This window comes from Osmerus mordax, chromosome 13 (assembly GCF_038355195.1).
Source record: "Osmerus mordax isolate fOsmMor3 chromosome 13, fOsmMor3.pri, whole genome shotgun sequence".
NCBI classification, from domain to species: domain Eukaryota; kingdom Metazoa; phylum Chordata; class Actinopteri; order Osmeriformes; family Osmeridae; genus Osmerus; species Osmerus mordax.
The window spans coordinates 11,955,053-11,981,559 of NC_090062.1; the positions used below are offsets into that span (position 1 = coordinate 11,955,053).

At 43.4% G+C, this 26,507-nt stretch overlaps 1 protein-coding gene across 1 annotated transcript in view; it reads left to right on the top strand.

Moving 5' to 3' along the window:
* LOC136955639 (carbohydrate sulfotransferase 8-like) overlaps positions 1-26,507 on the top strand; it is an 86,710-nt gene that overhangs the window by 15,127 nt on the left and 45,076 nt on the right. Inside the window, exon 2 of the mRNA XM_067249378.1 lies at positions 2,275-2,462. Within this exon, the coding sequence (XP_067105479.1) occupies positions 2,318-2,462 (145 nt within the window). The 5' untranslated portion in view covers positions 2,275-2,317. The remainder of the gene's footprint in view (positions 1-2,274; positions 2,463-26,507) is intronic.

Here is a 26,507-nt window from a genome sequence, read left to right on the forward strand (position 1 = left end):
ACCAAGGACACACTTACATTATGCTGAACTTCCAAGGTCCTAGTCTCTTGGTGAAAACAATTCCAATAAACAATGTGTATGTGAGTCACACAATCTGTGAGGTGGCTTCACATTACAGCATAATATACTCCTTTTAATAGGGGCGCTCATTGAACACAACTGTGAAGGAAAACCAGCTCTCAATTTAATTAAACTCTAATTAGCATTATGATGTTCAGTGCTGCAATTATTTCATCGAATGTGAAGAGCATAATTCACCAAAGGACAGAACAAAGGAGAACCGCAGCTTAGGGGGTGCCTCAGTATTAGCAATCACAGTTAGCTGAGGCCTCCCTCTATCTACCAACCTCTCCTCCATTGTGTTGGAATTAACAGCCTTCCTCAACAGGGTCCATATGCGTGCATTAAAGACAATATGGATTCAATACAGCTCCGGTCAGATTGATAATGAGTTATCCTGTGTTGTGTTAGCCTCAATTTGTAAAGGAGAGAACATTTAAGAGAGGAAACATACCAGTTTGTATTTTGAGTTTACCCAGACAAACATACAAGAGGCAGCATAAATTGGTATCGCCGCAGGTCCTTTCCAGCTGGACCAATCAAATATGGGAATCTAAATTCCCATGGTTCCCAAGTACCCCTCATTGCAATGTGCAATTCGGGGGGAGGCTCAATGTGGGCAATGCTCTACGTTGATTGACCAATGACAGGCTCAACGTGGCCTCAATGTGGGCGAGGCTCAACGTTTTGATTGACCAATGACACTTGACTTGAGGCAGAAGTAACATTCTCAAACGAGACTTAGGGGCCCCGTTGCAATGGGCCCCCTACATTATTTTTGTTTAGGCCCCGCAAAACCCTAGGGCCGGCCTGAATGTGACTATGACTAACTACGAGGGTCTGTTTAGGAAATAATTCAGACTGTCCTCACACTAACATCAAACGCTTCAGACTACTGATTATTACATTTAAAACTATAGGTTTACTTGGTTACTAAAACAATTTCAAGGTGGTGCCCCGACTAATAAATACTTGATTAGAAATTAAGTTGACCCCAGAAAAAAGATGTTGTGGTCCATCTAATTTCATGATGGTTAATCTACATCACAGCACCATGGGGAAAGAAAATAAAGATGTGCGTCTGTCATACATATGAAGCACAATTAGCTCTGCTGTGAGGATGATTCTACCCGCTCCCATTCTACCCCTTGCTATTCCCCAACTCAGGTACTCATTAATTGATGAAATGGGGCCACCGACAGCGTCATTGTCTCTTTGTTTCTGAGCCAATGTTGTTCTTTGTTTACAAGGCAATAGAAATAAAGACATGACATAGTGATTGCATGTCAAGCATCCAAAAATGATTTCTGGGCCACCGTAAATTTTCTGGAATATAGCCTTGTCAAGGGATTGAGATTATTTACATTAAAGAACATGTTAATAGAACACATTGTGTATTCTCTGTCACTGCATGCTGTGCAACAAAGAATCTGCATGGTTTCTTTAGCTGTGTTTCTTTTTTTAGCAATTCATGCTTGGAAAGACTACAGTGAATATTAAGTCATATCCAAAGAAGGGGATTTGGGAACTTGAGGGAAAACAATAAATAGTGGCAGAATACATTACAAACATTAATATTTATTTGAATTCAAAGCATTTGATTTTGACATGGATGTGTGTATTTGATCAGAGAGCTGGCTTCTCAGCAAACGTGATGTCTACCTGCTGCAGATCCATGCCCTGTACCACTAGCTGCTATCACTGGCTGAACTGAAAGGATACCAAACCACCTACTGTACTGCTGTTGGGTTCTGTCGAAATGCCCTGGCAACAATACATACATTTTGCTTGACAAATGTCAAACTCCCAGCTTGCGTGCATCATCATCAAGCCTCTATTAGAGAACATATTTAAAATATATTCTTTGATACTCATTACACAGGGATATAGGACTACAAAGCTTGAGCTCACCGTTAACGCACCTATGCCACACCGCCCTACTTTAGGTTTACACCTGCCAGCTGTCATGTTTCTTCTGTAAATGCTTTTGAAGCTTTGTGTGTGAGAGTAAGGAAAGCATACTGAATATCATAATTAGTCTAATAGTCATGCTTCCATCTGAAATAGGCTTATAGAGTATGTTCTTTTGAGGCCATTGTTTTTTAAGGATTATTTTCATGGATGGTTTGTTTTGGAATATCTTGTAAAAATTATATTGACCAAAAACATGCCTAAACATGCCTACTTCCCTCCCTCCCTCCTTCTTGGTCACAGATAGCACTAGCTGAGCAGCTCAGTAGCGTGGTTGCAGAGAAGAATGAGGGAGAGTCTGCGCGTGGTTAGGCGGATGGCCGCCAAGCTTCCCTGCTTCTTCTGGTTCGTGCTGCTGTTTGGGGCCGGGGGCCTGGTGCTCTTCATCCACCTGGAGGACCTGTCTGAGATGGTGCAGCGACAGGAGCCCGGTGAGTACTGTCAAAGGGAACCTCTATTCTCAATCAGACCGTGCAACAAGTAGTTACACAGACGATCAAAATTGCATTTTCCCAAATACTCCAAATATGCAAGTAATACAACATTTTAACATTTGAAATACTCGCAAACAGACATCAACAGGTTAAAAAACAACATATAGGAGTAAAGTGCAAAGTGCTGTATGGCAGCATGGATAATATATGTTATTGTGCATGTGAAGTGCATAGTGCAGACATTGAGCCTACGGAGTAAAACAAAGAAGAAGAAGAATTTAGCAGTCAGTTGGTCCTTACTCGGTGTATGTGGCGCAGGAGCACCTGATCATGTGATGTTCTTGAGTGTGTTGAGTAGTCTGATGGCCTGTGGGAAAAAACTGTCGCTGTGTCAAGTAGTCCCTTCCAGCCAGACCAATCAAATATGGGAATCTGAAGTCCCATGGTCCTCGAGTACCCCACATTGCAATGTGCAATTCGGGGCGAGGCTCATTGTGGATAATGCTCAATGTTGATTGACCAATGACAGGCTCAACGTGGCCTTGACCGACCTTTCAAAGCACTCATTTCAAAGCACTCATTTCCAACATCATGATGGGAGTGAGTGCTGTGGGCCAGTAGTCGTTCAGTGTTGATGCCGGGGATTTCTTGGGTAGCGGTGTGATGGTGGTGGCTTTGAAGCATGTTGGTATGATGGCTTGGCTCAGAGAGGTGTTGTAGATATCCGTGAGGACGTCTGTCAGTTGCTCAGCACAATCTCTGAGCACACATTACATTTACATTTAGTCATTTAGTAGACGCTCTTATTTAGAGCGACTTACAGTAAGTACAGGGACATTCTCCCCGAGGCAAGTAGGGTGAAGTGCCTTGCCCAAGGACACAACATCATTTGGCACAGACTTGGCACAGGGAATCGAACCGGCAACCTTCTGATTACTAGTCCGATTCCCTAACCGCTCAGCCACCTGACACGCCCAGGTCAGTTGTCAGGTCCTGCAGCTTTCCTGGGGTTCACCTTGAGTAGGGTCCTCCACACGTCAGCTGGGTCCAGGTGAAGTGTTTCACCGTCTGGACCGGGAGGGACAGGAGAGATGAAGGAGAGATGCAGCTCCCCCGACACCCCCACCATCTCACCCTCTCGACCCTGTCACGCCTTGCGCCGACAAACTGTAGTAACTGTTGATGAGTTGTACCCAGACATTGCCAGTTCATTAAAATGAAAATGATGCAGAGTGCCCTTGGTCGTGTCAGAGGGCACGGGTAGACAGCACCTGCTCCAGCAGAGGCCAAGCACAGCAAGACTGAGTCCCAGACAGGCAGAGCCAGAGCTGGGGAGACACCACCGCTGTGTGTGGGTCTATCATGTGTCACCCGTGCTGTGTGTCATCATCAGGATCAGTACAGTTTCCTGCCTCTCCATCAATAAAGGCCACTTACAGAGAGTGGGTTCTCTACAGGCTCTAATATTCCACTGATTGTCAGACGCTCTCAGGAGAGACATGAGCCCACACACACACATAAACATACACAGACAATCGTGCACACACACACACATTCAGTACTTGTTCAATTCGGCACATGCAAGCACATATACCTTTGCACGCACCCAAAAAATACAAAAAGACACAGAACGTTAGTATATGACTGTGTTGAGATGGCCTTTCTGCCTACTTATTTAACAGGGGCATTATGCCAAGCTAAAGTAGCAAGAGTAACATTGTCTATTGCATGAAGGAATGTAGGTGTGTGTAGGCCATGCATTTAAAGAATTTAAAAGTAGACATCTGCCAGACAGCACACTAACTCCAGTCCTGCCTCCTCTCTTTCCAGAGTTGGCCTGTTCATTTCAATATGAAAAGAGATAAAGTGAGAGAATCTCACTGTCTTAAATGATGTATGAAATAGAGAATGTTGTGTACCCCTCTCCCTCCCCCACCACTAAAAAACACTGGGCAGTATCTCTTGCCTTAAGCTATGGTGCCTCACTCGAGCACAAGCTCATATCTAATAGTGTTGAGTTTTAATACATTGGGTGTCAGCTTCTATCTGGCTCTTCTCCTCTGCTCATCCTCTTTGTTTGCCTGGGAGTTCACTGGAGTGCTTTGGTCCCCTATGGTCGAGATAACACATACAATGGCAGTGGAAGTAGCAGTTTAACAGGCAGCAGTCTATCCCCTGAACTCCAGAGTAATTGTTTAAGGACAATTGGATGAGGGGGTGGGTTAGGGGCGTTGGGGGTTGGGGAGACCACTAGCAATCTCCTGGGGAATAGAAATGTTGAAAGAGGTAAGAGCTGAGATAAATTGCACAAAATTTGCCCTGCAAGGTTTTCCTACCCAACTCTTTATTTTCCAAAGTACATTCAATGTGGGCTGGCCTGCTGTGGAGGCTGAGAGGAAGGACAGGTTGTGCCCTCCTCCCCCTGTTAAGGGGTGTCCTCAGTCAAAGTGCCGCATAGCCAAGCAATCAGCACTCTGGAGGATAGGGCAAGCACTGTGTGTTTGTGTGTGGTTGTGTGTGTTTGTGTGTGGGTGTGTGTGTGACAGGGTGGGTGTGTGTGTGAGAGGGTGGGTGTGTGTGTGCCTCATGACCAGGTCACACACTACTGTACGCTCATGTTACCATAGATAGTAAAACGGCACAAATGCATTGTTTTATCTTGTTTCGGGGCTAGTTATCCTAGCATGCAAAGTACGGTGTTAGCTAGCTCTATTTGGTTTCAGTATCTAATCCACAGGGATATGTTGTGTACCTCCAGGCACTGTGTGAAATTGCACAAATTGGACAAAAGCAAAGTTTTGCCATTTGCTTTTCTTCTCTGATTACACCCGTTACCATGAAAAGAAAATCCTATCAAATGTCCTTGACGTATCTTAACGATCCATCGTTAGGCAGCCCCAGTGTGGGCCGATGGTAAAAAGCCATCTGCTAACAGAGAACACGTCAAAATGACTATCTCTGTCATGCCACGTCTCAAGCAATTGCAGAAGTTACAACTCATACCATGATGATGACATGCAGCGATAAGCAGACGTGCAACAAACCACGTGTGTGCGTTTACACATATGGCAATGTGTGTGTGTCTGTATGTTCATGTAGATGTGTGTGTGGATGTTTACTGTATGCTCCCCATGTGAATAGATATAGGAAATACAGTCCCCAGTCTTGCTGAAACAATTTGTTTAAATCTGAAAGGGCAGAGTAATTCTCAGAATATTCTGCTGTGGAATCTTTTCATGATTTCCCTAAAGACTAGATAATCAGCTTATATAAACAATTTCAAAACGTGACAAAAGAAATGCGAAGGCTGATATTTCAGACTATGCTTTCCCCCGTGTTTTTAAGATCTTTCCCGTTGCTCTGCATTAAAAAGAAGCCCCACAGCATCTAAAACTTCAGCTGAAACCAGTTTTTTTCTCTACATATGCCTCTATGCTCACCTCCTTCTATCCCTCCATCCCTTTCTCTGCATGAGGAGACTGACTGCCAGGAACAGGGCATATTGTTTCAAGCTGGAAAGTAGAATTTGATCTCTCTCCGTCAGAGGTCCAGTAATCCCTTAAGCCGTGTCTGTTTGCAAAGTCTAATTTAGCTGTCTCTTAATGTAATTAAATTGTGCTGATGACCTGGAGCCATGGGGCTGTGCAGCATCACTATGCAAATCCAGCCGTTGATGTTTGTGGGGGGGAGCTGGGGACATTATTTTACTATCCTCCCATTCTTGTACTGGAACGAATTTAACAAAGACTTTCTTTGTTTAGTTCTACAGCAGGATTGTACGCTTCATATCTCACACAACAGGGACCTCACTGGAAAGCAATACCTTGGCAAGGTTGCGTCAGTCATTCTACACTCTGAAGTGCAGTACAGTAAGCCTTTGGTTCAGGTGGGACCTGGTTTTCACAAGTAACGTAAAAAAAACTGAGCTTGAAACTTTGAAACAGCATTTGCTTGCTCATTAAGGGACTTCCATGGCAACCGGGTGCTCACGCCAAGTCTGCGATACAGTGACATTTACTTTACCACACAGGGACTCTGCTGAGGGTACCTCCAGAGCTGGTAGAGAAAGCTGAAACAAGATCCAGCCGAATGGACCTTGCTAAGTGAGACCTTGGATTGCCTGACCTGGGCACCTCATGCCCATATCACCTTCTCTCTCTCTTCAGATCCTCTCAGGGATCACAATTGGATTTCCAACCCAAGTGCACGGCAGCCTCACCAAGGTCATGTGCAGTTCTATTAACATCTATGCCCCAGGTCATGCCACAAGCTCTGGAAACATAATCTGTTTTCCAGGCCATCTGATCCCACATCCGATGGCTGGCATGTTTTTAAATTGATTTGTCCTTGCCACATTTGCCCTTCTGATAGTGAATGGATCTTGTGAAAATAAAAGTGAGGAGAAAAGTTTAAGAAATTGCAAAAGTGGTTCCTAAAAGTACTTTATATACTGTCTGTAATTGTGAATGACAAATGTAGAGATCTAACTGGTTGTTTTGAAGAAGGCATGATATCTGTTTTGTCACTGGTGTTTTTTTCTCAACTCTGGTGTGGTCCTTTTGTGTGATGGAATCCACTCGATGGTGGGAAACAGTAACAAATCACATTAGTGCAGGACTGAGGCTTGGACAGGCGCTACATCTCCCCAGCAACCATTTCTCATTCTTGAACATGAAAAACTTCAAAACAGCTGATCTGGTGCTATTCAGTAAGCCATGAAATATAAAATGTTGCTCCCAAAGCATCTATATAAGACAGATTCAGAAAACTAAATTCATCAGCAAAGAGTAAAAAATAGATGCTAGGTCTTCCTTCCTTTCTACTTTGAAAGACAAATGGAAAGACGCATATGAACTTTCCACAAGCAGTCAGGGTCAGAACCCAGATCAAGGATAAGAGCAGGGAGCGGTTACCCTGGCAGGGGGTGTCCGGCTGCCCTTTCTCCAGGGCCACACCAGGGCTTTGTTAGAATGAACTCTATATGAAATCAAAAAGAGTACAAGGTGGATCCAGCAGAGAAGCATCTTTTTGAAATGTCTTTGAAGGCTGTCGTATGGGACCTTGCCACTCCAACTAGCACATCTACCCCGTGCTGTGTCACTCGCAACCCTGAGCCGAGGGTTTTGCGTCTCCGATCACTGGCTATAACACAGACAGACAGGGTGACAGAAACAGAGAGACGAGAGAGAAAGACACATAGAATATAGAGAGGGAAAGCAACAGCAGCATAGACGGTCACAGGCAAACTCAGAGACCAAGAGCCACACACAATACACACACACAATACACACACACAACACACACACAATCCACACACAATACACGCACACCATACACACACAATACACACACAATACACACACAATACACATACACAATACACGCACACAACACACACACACATGCACAGAGGAGTGGTGGCTTTTGCTGTATCTGGACTGAGCGGTCTGATTGCTTATGGTCATACAGTCCTTTGACATAAATTAATATGACACACGGTTATTTGTTCAAAGCACAGAGCCCTCACAATTGATCCTTCCATTCTATTCCACCACATTTTCAATAAGTGATAAGATGGAAATTCTGGAGAAGGCAGGCCGGAAGGAGTCACGACAAAGGAAAGGAGTTGACTTTTGTTTATTAGTCAAGCGGCACGGATCAAACAATCAGTTCAAGACAAACTGATGGCATGAGTGAAAACTGTCTCTCAGCCATGCTTAAATACATGAGTTGGACAGTACAGATATAGAATGCACAGAATTGCTTTCTTAACGGGTCTTCAGTGGTCAGTGTATTGACACACTAGAACGTTCAGCAGGTGAAGTGGTCTTTAATCACATAAGCCCTATTTGTACATGATTTTCCTTACTGTCTCCCCACTGTCTGGACTGCATGCTATATTCTGCTCAGAGGGGGCCTCGCTGCATGACCTCTTGACCTTACAGAGGCTCAAGCTGTACATGTACCCAGAAAATATGCCTTACAATAAGGAACTCAGAGGAATCAGAAGGATATTGGATGTCTCCCCGGCACAGTACGACTAATGACATTGTCTTCTTATGTTGTGCACTTAAAATGAACAGGTGAGATAGGTAAGCCAGGGACTGTGCCTAGCGACACTGATTAAAGTAGTTAGGCCGTTTATTCACCATGATATGGTCATCCTTGTTTTCAGTCCTAAAAGTTGAATTGCCATGGGAACACCAATTAATCAAGACTGGATTGGTTATCAAAGACTTCTTAAGTAATGAGTAGCAGCATGAATATGTCTAATGCAGAGCCAAAACTAACATTGGGGCTCACTCTCACAACCAACTGGAGGGAAATTAGTCCACTGTTGTTGTCCCCCCGCCCCCCCCCCCCCCCCCCCCCCCAAAAAAAAAAAGAAAAAAAAGAATTCAAAGAGAATATTCATCCAGTTTGCATCGCATACCGTTTCTGTTTTTTTGTTGTTGTTCTTTTCACACACAAGTTTGATTAAAAAGTAATCAAAGGTGGAACAGTGGGTAAACTAGGTCTGGGGGATTTCTGACAGTGGAACACTCCCCCCGGGCAGATTTAATAAGGGAGGGGGGGGGATGTTCCATAAGCACTGTGGTTTTCAGACGTGACTGTCTTCTTATGAGGCTGTTGTTGGAAACTTCCAGTTCTGTCAGGAAGCTTGTCTTCACCGTCACACTCACTTCACGTCACACTCACCGTCACACTCACTTCAGAAAGCTCACAAAACTTGTCTTAACCACAGCCAAGGGTTGAGATCAGTCGCAGACTGAAGCGTGTGAGCAAGGACTGAGCAGACCCCATCTCCCAGCTGGCTGGAAACAGGCTGGTGGAAATCAGACAGAGTCACGGACACACACACAAACCAAAGAAGAGAAAGAAAGAGGAGAGGGAGGAAGGGAGAGAGAGAGGGAGGGAGAGATATGCATACTTATATAACCAGAGCTCTCACCAAGGAGGCATCTTGGGACATGAAAGGCAGTTGCTTTATATTGTGAACACAATAGCAACAGCAATGTTCAAGGTCTTTACATAGATGCTTCAGATTTACTTTAGAAAAGAAAAAACCTTCTACAAAACCTATTAGTCCTATGAGCATGAACCATGAACACTAGAGTTTCCTTTATATGGCTCCACGTAAACGTCCATATTGGTTCATTTATTAGACCTGCATGCATATTGGTATCCATTGAACCCTATAGCAACTAGTAACGGTGTAGTAAAGGGTAAGTTAAATGTTAATTGATGATCAAAGATTATTTAAATACATGCACCAATGTGTAATCAAGAGAATTCTTCAAGCATTGTTTCTGTGAAAACAAAGGAGGCCCCTACTGTACCTCTGTGTAACTGGTTGCCATAGTAAGCTGACATTGCTACTCAAATGGAATTAACTAAATTTTAGTGTTTGGCAAGGATGCTGCTTCAATGGCCAGTCTGACCTTTAAACCTGACATTAAATGATTGTCACTGCTCCTTTCACTGAATTATTATTGGGTGTACTTGCCTTTGGCGAGCACAACCATTGTTCTCTCATATATAGTTATATTTGCACTACATACACAACAGGAACAGCTTTCAGAAAAGCTTTCAATTTACTTTGGGTATGCTGTTTAGGCATTTTCAGGCAAATTTCAAGGATTCAAAAGATTCTTTTTCGCACACACGGATCCACATCCGCCGACCTGTCCTGTTAAATCATTGTTTCAACATGGTGTTGAGTACACCAGCAGGTCTCACACTACACAGTTCACACACAACCAAAACACAGGATCAAACAAGGAAATGGTAATGGTGTGCAGTCGGAGACAGACACCTTTTAGGTTGTTATGTACGTGGCATATTCCATGTAGTGGAAGGATCTGTGCATTGAGAGGAGGAACAGCCTTTCCTAATTACATTCCTGCTGTCTCGCGTTCTCCACAAAAAGTTATGTACTCGCTGCCATTATGCAAGTGGCGGTAGCCTTTGACAGATCGCTCACTTTTGACTACAGTGTGCTCTGTTTGCGCATACACTTCTACACACGCACACACACAGACTCATACAGTAATAATCATACAGAACACGCTTCAAAGTTGTCATTTTCATGCTCATGGGGAACAAAAAAGTCTCAAGAACCCATAATGTCGGCAGCATGGATTTTTCTCTACAGTGCACAATTTGTGAATTGTGTGTGCTATTTATTATTATTATTATTATTATATATAATTCCCTGTAAAGTGAATTTCAAGTTTTTTGTCTAAACACATATTTTGGTTTAGAAATGTATTGCTTTAACACATTATAAGGCTATGAACTATGTAGTACAAATACATTTCTAACTGGAGTGTGCTGGAAACTGTGTCTGGAATAAAAACATTCTCATCACTAGATCACTAAATTCAGTTATCATATATTTAAGTTGGCGTTCCTTAATGTACGCTCGCATGATTGTGCTGGAACAAAAACGTCTGGGCCTCTGCTCAGTCACACAGGCAGTCCTTCAGGACACCTATCAGGTAGTGAATCAGTCTTGGACCAGCGACCTGCCCCACCCACACCCTGCAGAGACTGCCATCACTCTAATCCTTTGACAAAGCACTGGGGTCTGAGAGGTAGGGGCTAAAAGAGAGATAGACAAAAAGACAGAAAGATGGGGCAGAGCGGGAGGAGGAGCAGGGGGGAAAGAAGGAGACGGAGAAAGAGAGAAGAGGAAGAGGAGCCTATTCACTGCGTGACACGGCAAAGCCGAAGCCACGAGGAGTGGAGTTTGTGACCGGAGTCTTGGACTCCCCTGTCTCCGCCCATCCTTCCTACCTCTCTGACCCTTCAAAAAAGAACAAAAGATTAAGCCCTCCTGCCGTCCAGAGTGATAACAAGCTGTCAAGTTCTAAAATGTAATCTGCTGACTCGAGCGAGGAAGTGGCGGTGACACTGGAGTGGGCCTGCCTGATGCTTATCTGTCTGAATGGCATGTTGTGATGGAGAGAGCATTGGGCCTGGCAGAGGGACAAAACCAGCCAGCAGTGCCTGGACAAAGGCTCCACCAGCGATAGCACACAAGTTCACCGCCTCCCCTTATTTAAAACAGAAACATGTACGACAGTACATCAAGCTAGAGGAACTCCCTCTTCTCCCTGACTTTTCTTCATCCATCACAATGGTGATGGTGGTGAATCATCAGACGATAAATGAAAGAAAGTATGCCGATAGATGGAGGGATAATAGTCCGTTAGCCCATGACAAGATTTTGCGAGCAAGCCGAAAGTCCTGTTCCCTAAGTGAGACAGCTCTCAGATCTCAACTAGCATGCAGCTTCCGTTGATTCTATCTGGGTACAGACTGTTAGATGTGAAAGCCATATTGCTGCCAACAGTCAGTAATACGTAATGCACACTTCAGTGGGCAGAGAGAGAGAGAGTTACAGAGAAAAAGGGAGAGTGAGAGAAAGGGAGAGAGAGAAAGAAAGAGAGGGAGAGGAAGAGAGATGGAGGGAGATAGCAAGTAAGAAAGAGTGAGAGAATCTGTGTGATTTGGAAACTGTCAGCATGCCGAGGCTAGTAAATCAATACAGTTAGGGAATCACCTCCCCCTTTAACAAGGGGATGTCAGATAGTTAATTGGCCCAGACTCTTTCTCTAAAGCTCTGACCCCCTGTCCTCTTTGTTTCTCTCAAATTATGAAACTAAACAATGGCCTCCAAATGACCCATGCCCAGCTATCCAGGCAGTTGACAAAATGCACAAAAGGCATCTTTGATTGTATTAGCCCTGAAACTCTCAATTGAGGCGTTTTTTTTTGTTGGGAGCTGTGTAGGGTTATTTCTCTAATAGGGTAAAGAATTAGATTTTCTGATCCTCCCAAATAGCATTTTACGGTCTCAACAGCAGTGTCACAGTGAATAAATTAGCCACGGTGAGCACATTTCAGGGTGGGGTGGCCACTGTTTTATTACAGACGGGAGCCTGGTGTTCCTCAGTGCTTTTGAGGCTATCGATCCATAAGTAGCTGTCGAACGGTATGAAACATTTAGTCATTTAGCAGACACTCTTATCCAGAGCGACTTACAGTAACTACAGGGACATTCCCCCCGAGGCAAGTAGGGTGAAGTGCCTTGCCCAAGGACACAATGTCATTTTGCACGGCCGGAATCGAACTGGCAACCTTCCGATTACTAGCCCGACTCGCTCACCGCTCAGCCACCTGACTCCTGAAACTGATACTTTTCGCTGCTCTCTTTGCTGCCCAGTTTGAGAGTAATATGCTCTGCTCTGGAAGCTTTTAAAAACCCTCCCTCTCTACCTGCCTCCATCCCTCACACCAAAAAGGACCGGCAAGCATTGAGAGGCGGTTTTGAAGCTGTGCTGAATTATTGATTAGAAGAACATGAGGAACATAACCATGTCAGTTTGATAACTTTTTGCACACCCAAGCATAGCTATATCGTTAACACACAACCTAGTTGACCATGGCAATGATGCATGAACGGGAGGGCAGGCAGACTGTATGTCAAAGCTTTATGTTGTGAATCATTCTTCCTCATCAGTCATACCTTAGACATAACTGGTCTCTGTTCGTACCTATATTTTGGCTCTGATTGGTAGAGTGGCAGGAATTGCCTCATATCATAGCAGCCAACCAGGAGGTAAAGATTTGAGGCTAACTGTGATGCTGCTGTGTTTACAAGGAGCCTCAGAAGCTAGTTTCAATAAAGCCAGCATGAGAGAGAGAGGGAGAAAAAGAGGAAAAGAGCTTGAGAGCGTTTAAGGGACGAACCAATGCTGTTGTTTTTCTAGCACCCTGGCTGACAGTGACCAAACATAAAATGAATCTCATCATGCTATCAGGCACGACTCCATGGTTAAGAGTGGAAATTAGAAATGGGCTCGGTCGGATCGGAGCCCATCTCCTCTCCCCTCAGGATCTCCTTCTCAGCTAAACACTCTTACCCTTTCTTCTCTCTCCCCCCTCCCTTCTCATATGTGTCTGTCCTTGTCACCCCCATGCCTCTCTTCTCTTAGTGGATCTTAGGGAGACACACAGACTTTGTCTGGGGTGTCTGCCATGAATTCAATCAGGTGAGACTGTGCAATTAGGGAGCACATGTTTTACATCTATTATCCCACCCCCACCCCACCCACCTTACCACCCCCAAACCCACACCAAACCACCTTCTGTACACACACATAATACAACCCACACACACATCCTACCATAACGCCCCAGCTGTCTGGGCCATCCTACAACCTGATGAAATTGAGCAGCTTTTCACCAGAAGCCATTAATGTCAAAGTGTAGCTGCGACTACCCGTTATAATCCTCATTTCCTATCCCAATATTCTCCTATCCAACCAAACGCATTTTACATGCAACCTTGAGGTTGAATAGGGCAGTTTGTCTAAAGGGCTTGAGTGGCAGTTTTAAAGGCGTACACACCCTGGAGCCTTTTAACTTCCCTTTCTTCCTTATATTGAAAAGCTTTCAGACAGCTGATAGGGAGCCACATCCTCTTTGTGGAATCTGAGGCATTTTCACAAGTGGGTATTTACTGAATTAGACTGAAGGGAGCCTGTGAGGAAACACAGGCTATTAAATCACACCAAGAAAAATTGAGTAGTTTACTAGCCATATCCTATTTGCTCTGTTGTTTCCATGAACAACAGAATGAGAGATGGATCCCCTAATACAATTTTTTGTTATGATATCCGGATAAGTGTCTTTGAGGCATTTTGTCTCCCGATAGACCACCGTAAAAAAATGTCAAGGCTTGTATTGCATGGGGATTGGCTGAGAATGGTAACGGAAAGGATTTACCACAACGTATAGCAGTCTGTTCTTTATTCTTCATTCACTGGCTGTTGCTGTGTAACAGTCGTTAAATACACCTCAATTAAATGTTATGCAAAGGACTCTAGCCACCAGTACCTTGAGCCCTTGTTTAAAAAGACACACAGTTACCTATTTCTTCCAATTAATTACCAGGCGAAGAATATTTCATGACAGGACTAGTACCTCATGTATATATTTGTATACACATCTTCTTTATTTTTTTGGTTGAGAATTTTATTGTGTGTGTTTGGAAAGAGGATTCTGAAGAATCCGCTGGAAAAATGGTAGAGTACCATTAAGAAATAAGCCCACTTCAATGGAGGGATTTGCAATGCCCACTCAGAGGGTGGGAGGGAGTCTTTTAAAAGCAGCCCCTTCCTAGGCTGTGACTGTCTCCAGCCACTGTTTTCTTCAACCCACAGCAAAGGCATTCTCCTCCAGACTCAGATAGTGGGGGGCTCTTTAGTATCTTTATATCCCTCTGGGTATTGGTTGCCCTTTTCTATTTTTAAAGAGTGTGTGTTTGGGTGTGTGTATATAGGTGATGTTACTGCATGCTGTATAACCCCCCCCCCACACACACACACACACATTGGAACAGAGTGTCTCTTATAAAGCTATTCTAACCCATCTATCCTATCTCTCAATATTACTCAGGATTTCCTAGTTTCTTCAGGTTCAGGCTTGGTATTTCATCTATGTTTTTCATCAAAAAGCATCTATCCTCTTATTTACCCAGCCTACATGTGATATCCCTTTGATTCCAGAAGAAGCATCCTTTTTTTATATGAGATACTTAGAACCAGCGACCCCACCATGATCAAATGTTTGCCTTTTTATTTCTTTATTATTAACTTTTTTTTCCACAAAAAGATCACATGAAGATATAAAGTTCCACACCCCGATCAATGCCGGCTCAGAGCTGACAAATACGTCCAGGCCGCTGTCTGTCCCATCCTCTTAAGACTGACCCCCAAATGGCAAATCTATCAATTGTGTGTCAATCCCCCTTGCCAGAGCAGGCTCAGAGGGAAGTGAGGCAGCATTAATTATGAGACGCTGTAGCTCAGAGCGACAGTTAATCTTTGTCATTCTGCTCCTGGAGACGTTTGGATCCGCCACCAGTACTGGAGCCAGGTCACAGCTCTTGACCCTTAGCTGACAAAATAAATTCTGCTCATGCCGCTGTCTGGGCCTAATGGTTATTTGCCTTCCTGGAACCTGGCCCCAGGGTATGCTAGGCCAGGGAATAGTGTGTGTGTGTGTGTGTGTGTGTGTGTGTTTGTGTGTGTGTGAGAGTATGTGTGTGTGTGTCTGCCATCCTTGGAAAGTTTTCCTAAGAGGAACAATCAGTTACTCAGTTACAAGATCAGGTGGTGCAGATGATATCAGAAAAAACACCTCTCTCACCTTGACTGTATAAAGACCCCAAACTATCCCGAATAAAAAGCATAACCTGTCCTCTGTAACCTTATATCTACAGCTAGGGAAACTGTGCTGTTGATCAGATGGCTTATTACATGTTATGCAAAGGTGATGTGTTACAGTAAGAACATTTACTGGTCTTGATCTTGACTCAAAGTGTTGGTCTGGTCTCGGTCTAGATATGCTGTAGTTTTGGTCATGTCTTGGTATTGGCTTGACTACAACACTGGTGTAGGGGAACTGATTCACACACACCAGCCGGCTGCCACAAAGCAGAGCACGGAGACAACTGAGAGATGCCTCACAGAGAGAGCTTTTTGACAGAATTGGGGCACCGTCTCGATTATTATACCACATACCTCCTTGGTGGCCTTTTGTGTGTGCTTAATATCCTTGCAACTAAAGGCATGTCAACTCTCTGGAATAGTTTCAAGGCTATTCGCATGAATATAACTGCCCGGTGTGTATGCATTCGATGATAGGCATCCATCTGCAGACTTAAAGAATGCAAACACACTCTAGCCAGGCATCATAAGCTTTCTAACAGTATGCGGGGCCACGGACACAGGTACCGCCAATAAGAAGAGGAGATTCCCAAGCCGCTTAAGCCGTTAATTCCGTAAATACCGTCACGCACGTTATGCTCAAATACACGATTTATTTGGCTTTCATCTGGTTCACACCTCGCACCTCGCACCTCCAGTCTTCTTGCGTGTGTGTCAACGCTCCTTACGTCTAGACAAAAGTTACATTCTGCTCGGTTAAGGAGGATGCCACCCAGGTGACAGGCAGTGAAGGAAAACCCTTTGACTTTGTTCTCTACGAAGATTAATGAGGCAAAGGGGTGTCTGCGTCAGTGTTGGGCCATCGTCTGCTGGAAGACGAGCGTGATGTGTTTGCAGAGGGAAAGCGATCCCATGGAGCTACTCCTTTCTCTTGATGGGGAACACATGCTTTCTTCTCATCACTAGGCAGGAGGTTGGGGATGATGGTGGGGATTGGGGTTGGTGGGAGAATGGGTTCTCAGTATGTGGCGAGGTGGTGTGATGGGGCTGGAGTTGATGGAATGGGGCTGTGCACTGCTGGAATCAGGATGATTGTTGACTGTATGAAGTTCAATGGCAGCAACAGCAGCGGATTCACTCCAACCCCTCCACTCCTTATGAGGAACCCTAACAGCTGCTCCATCTGCCAGACATAGCACTAGCTACCACCGCTGCCTCAGTATCCACGACAACAAACTGGGAGTGGCACAGCAGGCTCGTTGCCATGGTGAAACTGGGGAAGATGACTTGTGGAGGAGACGCCACGCCCATACAGAAGAGAATCTTAATCGTTACTGTTCGGATATCTATTGAGACATTTTGTCAATACAGAGGTGTGAATGCATTTTCCCTATCTGCAGAAATATATTTAAAATATTTGGTTTTTCCTACATGGGTCCAACTGATATCGACTGTGTAGGCTGACAATGCATCCCAGCATATTTTCTGCCAGGTTTGTCAATACATACAACAGAACTGACTTTGTGATTTGCTGAGTCAAGCTTACCTAATGAATGAGGGAGAAATTAGCATTGTTAGCTATCTTTATAGATTCTCTCATTTGCGTATTCAAATATTTGAATTGAGATCTGTCAATAAATGAAGCTGTATTTCCTGGACAGCCATAAATTAGCTTAGGCTTCATTGATAGAAGGACAATCAGCCATGCTATGGACATATCCTGTTCCAAATGGCTTGGATACCCACAAGCAGTACCGATTAATGACTGACCACATCAGATAGGTGATTGGTGTCCAAGCGGTGTCCAAATTTAAACAGTCGATTAGCCCAGCCTCATTGTTTGCACTTCTTCTAATGGTCAGGAGAGAGTGTTGGCCTTGCATGTCAGCACTTCTTAATCACGGGTACAGTGTGCATATTACAGGACTGGGATCAATTCCAATTCAATCCAGTTGGTTCAGGCAGTCAGAAACACAAAAGACACATACTCTTCATCTTACTACCACTAATGCATGTAAAATTATTTAGCTCACATTCAATTGTGGAATTCTTTTTCAACACAAGAGTTCATAAGTATCCATTGTGATCAACCATCTGTAAACCAACACAGTGTGTAACCATCCTAGGAACACAACACTTTTTTATTACTGAGTCTCACTTCAACCTAATTCATCACCATCTTCGCAGAGCACAAAGACAAAGCCAACCTGCTGAGAGCAAAAATCAATCCGTCTTTTTCCTTCGGTCCGAGGCCAGTAACAAAGTGAGATCTTTCATTTCAACGTGTCTCGACTCTCGATGGAAGCCAGGCGCGCGGGCGGTAGAGACATGGTCAGGCTCCCATTGTGTTGCCAAGCTTGGCTAATGAAGCATCTCAGTGTCATTTTGCCCCATGTGCTCTCTTCATGCTCTGTCCTCCTGGCCTCTGTGCTGATTGGGGCCACAGTGGTGGATAGGCTAGGTACCCCTCTTTTTAATTACATGAGCACAGGGTGATCGTGGCTTAACCTCTATGGTGACCGATACCATGTTTTTCTCATATGGTACCAATGCTGAAACAGTCATGCCTCTTAACAGTGCTTTTTCTCTATGGTTTTTAATGTTAATGTTGATCCAACCAAACAAGATGACATAAAGGTGAGGTTTTTTGTGTTATGGAAATTGTGACGAAGGAAATACTGTAGTTAATATGCAGTAGTTGAGAACAGTTCATGCAGTTTGTATAGAGTTATTTGGAGTTCCTAGTGCTTTGACAAATACATTATTGACCATCCATTGACCAGGTGGTAGATGCGTCTTCTTTCGAAGGAAGCACTATTAAAAACCTTTACTCTCATTCCAACATTACAGAAAAAAAAGATAAAACTAGAAAAGAAAGCTTAAACATTCTCAGATTCTCAATCCTTAACCGCTGATTAGAAGCATCTTGAATAATGCATGGTTAGTGGAGGGGGGGGGATCAGTGGCCTCCCTGTTGACCAGTGATAAATCACAACCGTATTATTATTCCTGTAGAAGTTAAGGAGGTGATAAGTAAGGTGCCAACAAGACAATGATAAATACTCATCCTTTTCACTGGAGACGAGGGTGAAGGTTTTTTTCTGATCTGCCAAGAGCTATCTTGACATTTGGATTATTGATTCTCTTTATTCAAGGCTTCTTTAGATAACGTATTTTCTTTAATTACGTCTGAGACAGGTATTATAGCCTCCAAATATATGGTTGGATTGAATTCATGCATTTTACTTCAGTCACTTACTAAAACAAACTTAAGCAGTGTAGATCATGTGAATTTATGGATATTGATTGAGTGTTGTAACACTGTTTGGGGGACAATACCTTGACTTTTTTCGGTAGTTTAAGATGTGTAGTAGACATTTGTTGGCTATGAAGTTCCTCAAAATGGGAGTACCTTAAGCGAATGTGTGGAAAGCTGAATTCCTATCCTCTCCGCTAGTTGACTGTTGGACATGATTATGGACAGTTTTACTGAAAGTCTATGTTTAAAACCCTGCCAAAGATTTTTTTCACATGCAAACAAATTGAGAGCATCTGCTTTGTGTGGATCACAGAAGACATTGGAATACTTGTTTTCATTCAAATTTACTATGATTTTACAATAATTCCTAGGTATATTTTTGCTTGTTTTGGCATGTCTATATTTAAGTGTGACAATACATGCTACATCTGGAGTGAGTTGAAAAGTATTCATTGAAAAAAAATATATAATAATCTGGTGACTGAAACAAAATGTCCTTTTTATATTTCTAGGAATAAAGATTGGGCTAATTTACATTGTGGTATTAATAACTGTATTGCTTATTTGGCTATATATAAGACAGTATAAAGCAATGGCTATAATTTGACAGCTTGCATGAAATCCTTAGCACATAGTTTTAGTGCCTACTGTATGTCACTGATCATTTAGTTTGGATAAGGGTACCTACATACTGTATTTTAGACAGTAGATGTAACATTGTGCTTATACTGTGCCATGCCTGTCAGTCTGTTGTTTCAGCTCATCACCATAGAGTATACAATTATGTATTTCAACAGCTTTATCAATGAGAGGAGGATTCAAAGGAATTCACCGATAATTACTGTCATGCTGTCAGTGTTCCCCCCAGTAATCATCCACAAAATAGTAATCATCCTATGTAGTTTCTAATGGGCACCAAAGAACACTCACACAGTGTGTGTGTGTTGGTTTGTGTGTGTGTGTTTGTTTGGGATAGCTTGAGTGACTGCCGCGTGTGATCGTACGTGTGTATAACTGCATGTGTGCATGTGTATGTGCTGCCAACTGGGAGGAAGCAAATCTTTCTTCATGCCCACACACACACACACACACACACACACACGCACACACACACACACTCACACACACTATAGTGTTGTAGTGCTTTAGCCATGGTTAAACCAGGCAGGGTGGGCTTGTGCCTAACATGGGTTGCTGGCATGCCTAGTTAGCTGTGCAGCCGTCCATTCATGTGTGTGCTTACATGCCCTTCTTATCAGGGTCAAACAAGTGCACCATATCTACGCAGGCGTTTGATTATCACCCGGCAGGGGCGAAGAGTCTGTTTTTACCGTCTCATTGTGGTATTTAGCGCTAGTGGTCATTGTCTGTTGGATGTGTCTGTGGGTCAAACTGTGCCTTGGGGGGGTCACAGATGTGGAGATGTGGAGAGGAGCAGGGGGGGTGCCCGGCTTAAGGCCTCCTGTACAGATAGCCAGAGTGCACCGGGGTGGAATGGTGCTAAAACTATTCTTTTGGAGTTTTGGCAATAAATACTAAGATGAAAACACAGATTAGGCTCGATTCTAGTTGATATGCATGACTGCGCCTACTTGGTGGTTGAAGCGAGGGAGCCTCTACCATTCCTCACTAATATTAGGAGGCTGACCGATGAGTAGTCAGAAGTTCTTCCCTCTCTCCCTCCCTCTCCCCCTCTCCATCTCCATGAGGTCAACCCCAGGAGGAAGCAACGTATAGACTCGGAGAAAGTCTGTGAAGGCAAAGCTGTTAAAAGATTCCCGTTTGGTTAATGAGGCCTTCACTCCTGCACTAGGGTGAGCGCACCAATTTGAATAAATGAACATCTGCTTAGAATATCTCAGTTGTGTGGAAGAGAACGCTGCATCCCAGGGCTCTACCCCCCCCCCACCCCCCACCCACAAGGTCTTGAGGGTCCTTCCGACCATCTCTTTAGAGAGGGAGAGATTCCATGGTGGACGAAGGTCCTCGTTACCAGACAACTTCCTCCCTGACAGGATGGGTCAGCGGTTTAGATTAGCATTTTAATAAGGAGGCCATGGAGGATCTCAGCGGGATGACCGAGCAGGTGACACTCAGAGTATGTAAATGATTAATTACCTGGAATACATTAGGATTGTTCGCTTGTTAAAGAGATGAGGAGCCTGTCAGAATATAAATGTATTGATACAATCTGTGTATGTAGAGCCACCTATCGTCCTGCTTGCCCGCTAAATGGAAGGTGACAGTAATCTAGTAGGAACTAATGAGATTTTCTCAAGTTAATGTATAAGAACAAAGTCTGGCAAAAATTGCTATAAAGGTATACGGCATAGCCATAGCAACTAGTTAGTCTCAAAAAGGTACAGGTTTCCAACGTTAGTTCGATCGAGACAACCATTAATGACAACCCAATTACACCATACTCTGCAGTGTTTGGTAATTGGAAGGCAGAAAGGAGAAAAAATTGCAACTACGTTGTAAACGAGCTTGATCTTATACACTGTTTAAACTGACCTTGATACTTCCTTCTCTTTATTCTCTTGGCGTAAGGTTACCTGGTGTAGAAAAATGCCCATGCTCATCCTTGATATACAACATATTAACAAGCTTCAACGTCTAATTAAATATTTCCCAAGGACAGGAGAAATTATTAACATGGTGATATTAGTATGAGATTCAAACAATATAGACCTATTCACCTTTTCTAGGCGCAATTAATGGAGTATAATTACAAAATCCAATAAAAACTGCAGAACGTATTCTGAACACTGACAGACACAGGTGGTGGTTGAACATGAAATTTGTCATGGACTGTGGACATAGTGAATCATGTATCAGATTGAAGTAATACTAACATAATTATGCTCAGGAACTGACGAGTCAAAGGGTAATTGTGAAATTTAAATTATATTCACAGTAAGTCTGAAATCATTCACAGTTTCCTCCTTTTCAATAAAGTGAAATTTTGTCTTCTTTTTAATAAATCAGCTCAGATTCATCTCACTTGTACCTCCACCACTTTTACAGTCAATGCTATTTAAGAGGATCGGGAGCAATTTGCAATATTTTACATCAACAATAGCTGACATTTAGTTAGTGATTGCTGCCCTTAAATTTGACGCGAGTCTGGGGTGCGACCCGCCTTGTAAGGTTGAGTCATTTTAATTGAGAAGTAAGAGGGATGAATCTAATGTGGTATATTTTGGACTGGTTAATATATGGGTCAGAATGAGCCTGAAATGTGACTGTGTGGAGAATGTAAATGGAGTTGTAATAGAGTGTGTCGACTGGAACGCTTCCCTGAGTCACCGGAAGCTCTTATCTATGTCCGGTAGGGAGCTCACTCTCACCAACAGATCCAGATAAAAAGGTGTCCCTGCTGATGCAGTTCACCGCCAGGTCACAGAAAAGGGTCGCCAAGCCAGGCTGGCCACTCAGGGCACAGGATGACCCCTAGAGAAGAACATGAAGATTAGTGAAAGTAAGGCTTTCATGGTCGGCAAAACACATCGTAGACTGCACATTCAAGTGATCTGTTTGTTTATGTCAAACTGGAGTGTCTCAGACAGTGTCTTGCACCTTGTGAGATATATACAGTTGTAAGACAAGTGGTTTGGAGAAAGGAAGCTTTTGACACCTTTCATTTGGAAAACAGTTACAAGAGAGATAAAACCCAGTGCCATCCAGACTATAAATACAGAAAGGACCAAAAAAATGCATTGTCTTTTTCTGGAGTGAACTAAATGGCTAATCTTACTCAATACAGTGTTAACAAAAATGTATGCACTAACTATATTGATAATACAGAAGATGGCATAAATTAACTCTGTGGATAAATATATTAGTTATGCCATTTCCTATTGTAAAGGTTCTCCATGCTTTACTGCACTGTTGCAATCCTTTGACAATGGTAAGGGTAAGTAGCAGCAGACAGCGTAAACCATAGCTTGGAGAGTGTATACATGTAATTATCACCCTGGGACTGTGCTTAGTGTTTGACAGCATCTCAGGCACTGCATGGCCCCTGTTTCCTTAATTACTCTAATTATACTGCAGACCATTTTTTGCTGCTTCAATTCTGATTGCTTCCTGAGAGATGGAGCTGTTGGTAGATGAGCTAATACACGTAAGACTTAAACTGAGCTTTGAAGGAAAATCCTGCCGTACTTTAGCACAGTTGAACTTTGGATACTGAATGTACAGTGTGGGGATTCGGCACTCAGAGACTAATCAGAGTTTTCATTAAGAATGACAACTGCTTAGCTTGTAGACATCTCCCACTTGTCTACTCTCTTAAACTTAGTGTATCTCTAGATATAGAGGATCTAATATGTACTGTGTGTCACAATGAAGGTCCTAAATGATAGAAAATGTGCACAGATATTTTCTGAGATCGGCCCATGATAATTAACTCTCACTGCATTACGAGAAATCAGGACATTTGGCAAAGTAGGGGGATTATGTTGTGCATCAGTGTAACAAGGGATCACTAAGCTCACTGGGGACTGGTAGGAGCCAAATCATCTAATTAAGACTGAGATTTTCATAACATGATAAAAACTGTGTTCCTCGGATGATAAAAACTGAAAACCAAAACGGTGTTTTCGAAAATGAGAATGCATGCTACGGTCATATTTTACTTAATGGAGAGGATGTCAACAGATGCTTGTTGTTATAGCTTGTGCTCATTCCTTTATTTCATTCGGCTTTTCTGCTTAATGCTCTGCGCAACACAAATCTCCTAATAAATAACATGGAGCCTGGCTCCCGGTTCCGTCAAGCTAAATGTATTTACTGAATCATTTGGAAAATGAAGTAAAAGAAAAGAGTGTTCATGTTGGCTTAGAAAAGGAAAGATGCTCTTACACGAGAGAGGGTTTTAGACCTGGAGATAAAAGTTTCCCCCATCGAGACCAAAAGAGCTCAATAAATGAAAAAGCGTCATAACACAGATGTGTGGTACCCTTTAATAATAAAATACAATACAATACAGTCTCACCGACGATACTTTAGTGAATGACCTAAAAGGTAAGAATTTTGATTTCAGAATTCCGAGTGAGAAAGGACTGTGAGGCCATGGATTCTCTAAAACCCCTCTGTCAGGCTCCAGTAGACAAATGGACCATTCATCCACAGAGCACAGAAATCCTTAAAGTACGCAACATGATTATACATGCTTCTCATGTCATCGATAGAGGACTACCCATATAAATATATATTCACGGCCTGTCTGCACAGCTTATCTGCAGTCGCTCTTAGCCAGGAAATTCTCTGAATAGATGCTTCACTGAGGCATCTATTTAGCCACAAGGAGGCCATTGATAAGAGACAAGTATTAAAATACATGTGTCAGTCAAAGTCCAGGCTCGGCAGTATGTGTGTGTGTGCACGTGTGTACAACGATACTTTGGGCCTGACAACATTCAGCCGTACTGTACTTGTGGCTCATTATCTTTGGTAATGGGTGCCCAACTTGAGTACGGGTGAGTGGGATGGCAAGCATGGGGCAGGTGACACAACAGAAGCCACCCTGCATCTTAGAAGCTGATTGAATTAGCAAGTTGCCCACCCGCCTGGAGAGACAGAGAGAGAGTGGAGAACGAGAGAGAGAGAGGGGGAGGAGAAAAGGAGAAACCACCAGGGCAGATGGGACCAGCTCCTACTCATTTAAATAGGTCTTCCAGTTGCCAGTTGGCTTAACGCCTGTGAACTGAGGCAGAAAATAACACCTTCTAAATAATGAAATAAGCTCTCATTTAATGAAAGATTTAGGCCTCACATACTTTTCCCACACTGAAATAGATAGAAGGACTTCGACGATACTGACACTATGGAGGTGGATGTTTGCTTCCTCTAGATCTTCCTCTAGTGAACTACTGTAGGAAGCCGGCTGCTGATGTTACCCACTCTCTCTATCTCTTTGTCTCTTTCTCCTCATTCTTTTTTTCTTCTTCCTCGTCTCACTTTCTGCAGCCCAGTTGCCAGCCTTTGATTTTTTTTTCTTCTTTTTCCTCAAGACATATCTGTGGGTGTAACTCAGGTGTGCTGAAGATGACAGGTTTCTGGGGCTAGACCTGGGAGCTCCCCAGTTCCTGAGGCAGTGCCAAGTGTGTAATGCAGTGTTAAACATGCTATGTCTTTCTCCTTCAAGGGTAGAGCAGAGAATTGTATGGATGTAACCTGTAGCTGATATCTGACCAAAATGTAACATTTTGTGATGGTGAACACTTTACTACACCATAGAAACAATCTTGCAGTTCGATATGTTACATATCAGTACTGCAACAGCAAACGTGAGGAAACCCATTTTTGTTGAACTTAAAACATTCATTTGAGTGGGGGTCCTCAATCGAGGTCAGATGTCTTGAGACATCAGCCCACTTTCCTGATGGCGTAATGTAGCCATTCAAGCAGAAGCAGGCCCTGGCCTACAGATGTAACATGAGCAAATTGAATGTGTAAGGCCAGATGAGATGCTAACAGGATAGAAAATTCCCCTCCACAAAATAGGGCAGTGGGGAGCCGGGAACAAGACGTGCTTGGAGACCGAGGGCGAAGCACAAGTCTCGTGATGTCTTAACACGACGTTGGAGACTCAGAGGCTCAGGACCACACTCACATGGCTAGAAGGAATGAAGGGGAAAACACTCTTGCCTTTATTAACATATTGTAGTTTATGGCTACCGACGTGTAAACACCCCCCACACCCCCCTCGGCAGCAGTCGCTTGGCTCCAACCAGCCTCATTCAAACCCCTATCTCTCCTGGGTGAGCTTCTGCTGTAGCCCAGTACCTGCAGACAGATCCTAGTGTTTCACACTGACCTCCCACTGAACATCTCCCAGCGCACTCTCCAGATTCATACCTTAAATTAGCCAATAAAGGAAAAGTCCCATTCATCCCTATGAAAAGCTGTTCCTTTCAATAAATGAGCCTGTCAATCATACAGCATGCAGCTAAGACTATCCCGTTTCCCCACGCTGCTGATTAATGGCATACGGTGTGTTTATCAATGTTCCATTTGAGAAGGGCTATTTATTATGCTGATCTCCGGGCCTCACTGGGAACGAATCGGCTGAGACGTCTCGCTTCTCCGCTGTCCACTTGTGCAGAGAGAAATAAGATACAGGCAGTAATTGTCCCTGTTATCGTGCTTATGTTAATATCCTCCCGATACCCAGCACCATCCCTGTACATTCGGCAGGACGAACACTAGCGAGAGAAAGATCACCAACATGGGTGACAGCCATCATGGGACAAGGGAACTAAAAGAGCCAGCCATTATTCTAATTACATGAGAATTTCAAGCATCTTATTTTTGGTCTCCATTTGACTCATTTGTACCCAGAGACCTGAACCTCATTTGATATGCTGTAACCTCAGGGTAAATACTCACAGGCCTGCTCTCCATTGATCAGGCCTAGTTTAATCTCCGATCACTCCTGATTATTTCAAAGGCTGGAACATAACTATGTATTTGATCATGGGTTATGTCAGGCATGTAATGATTATGAATGATCAACATGCTCTGAATGTAATTATG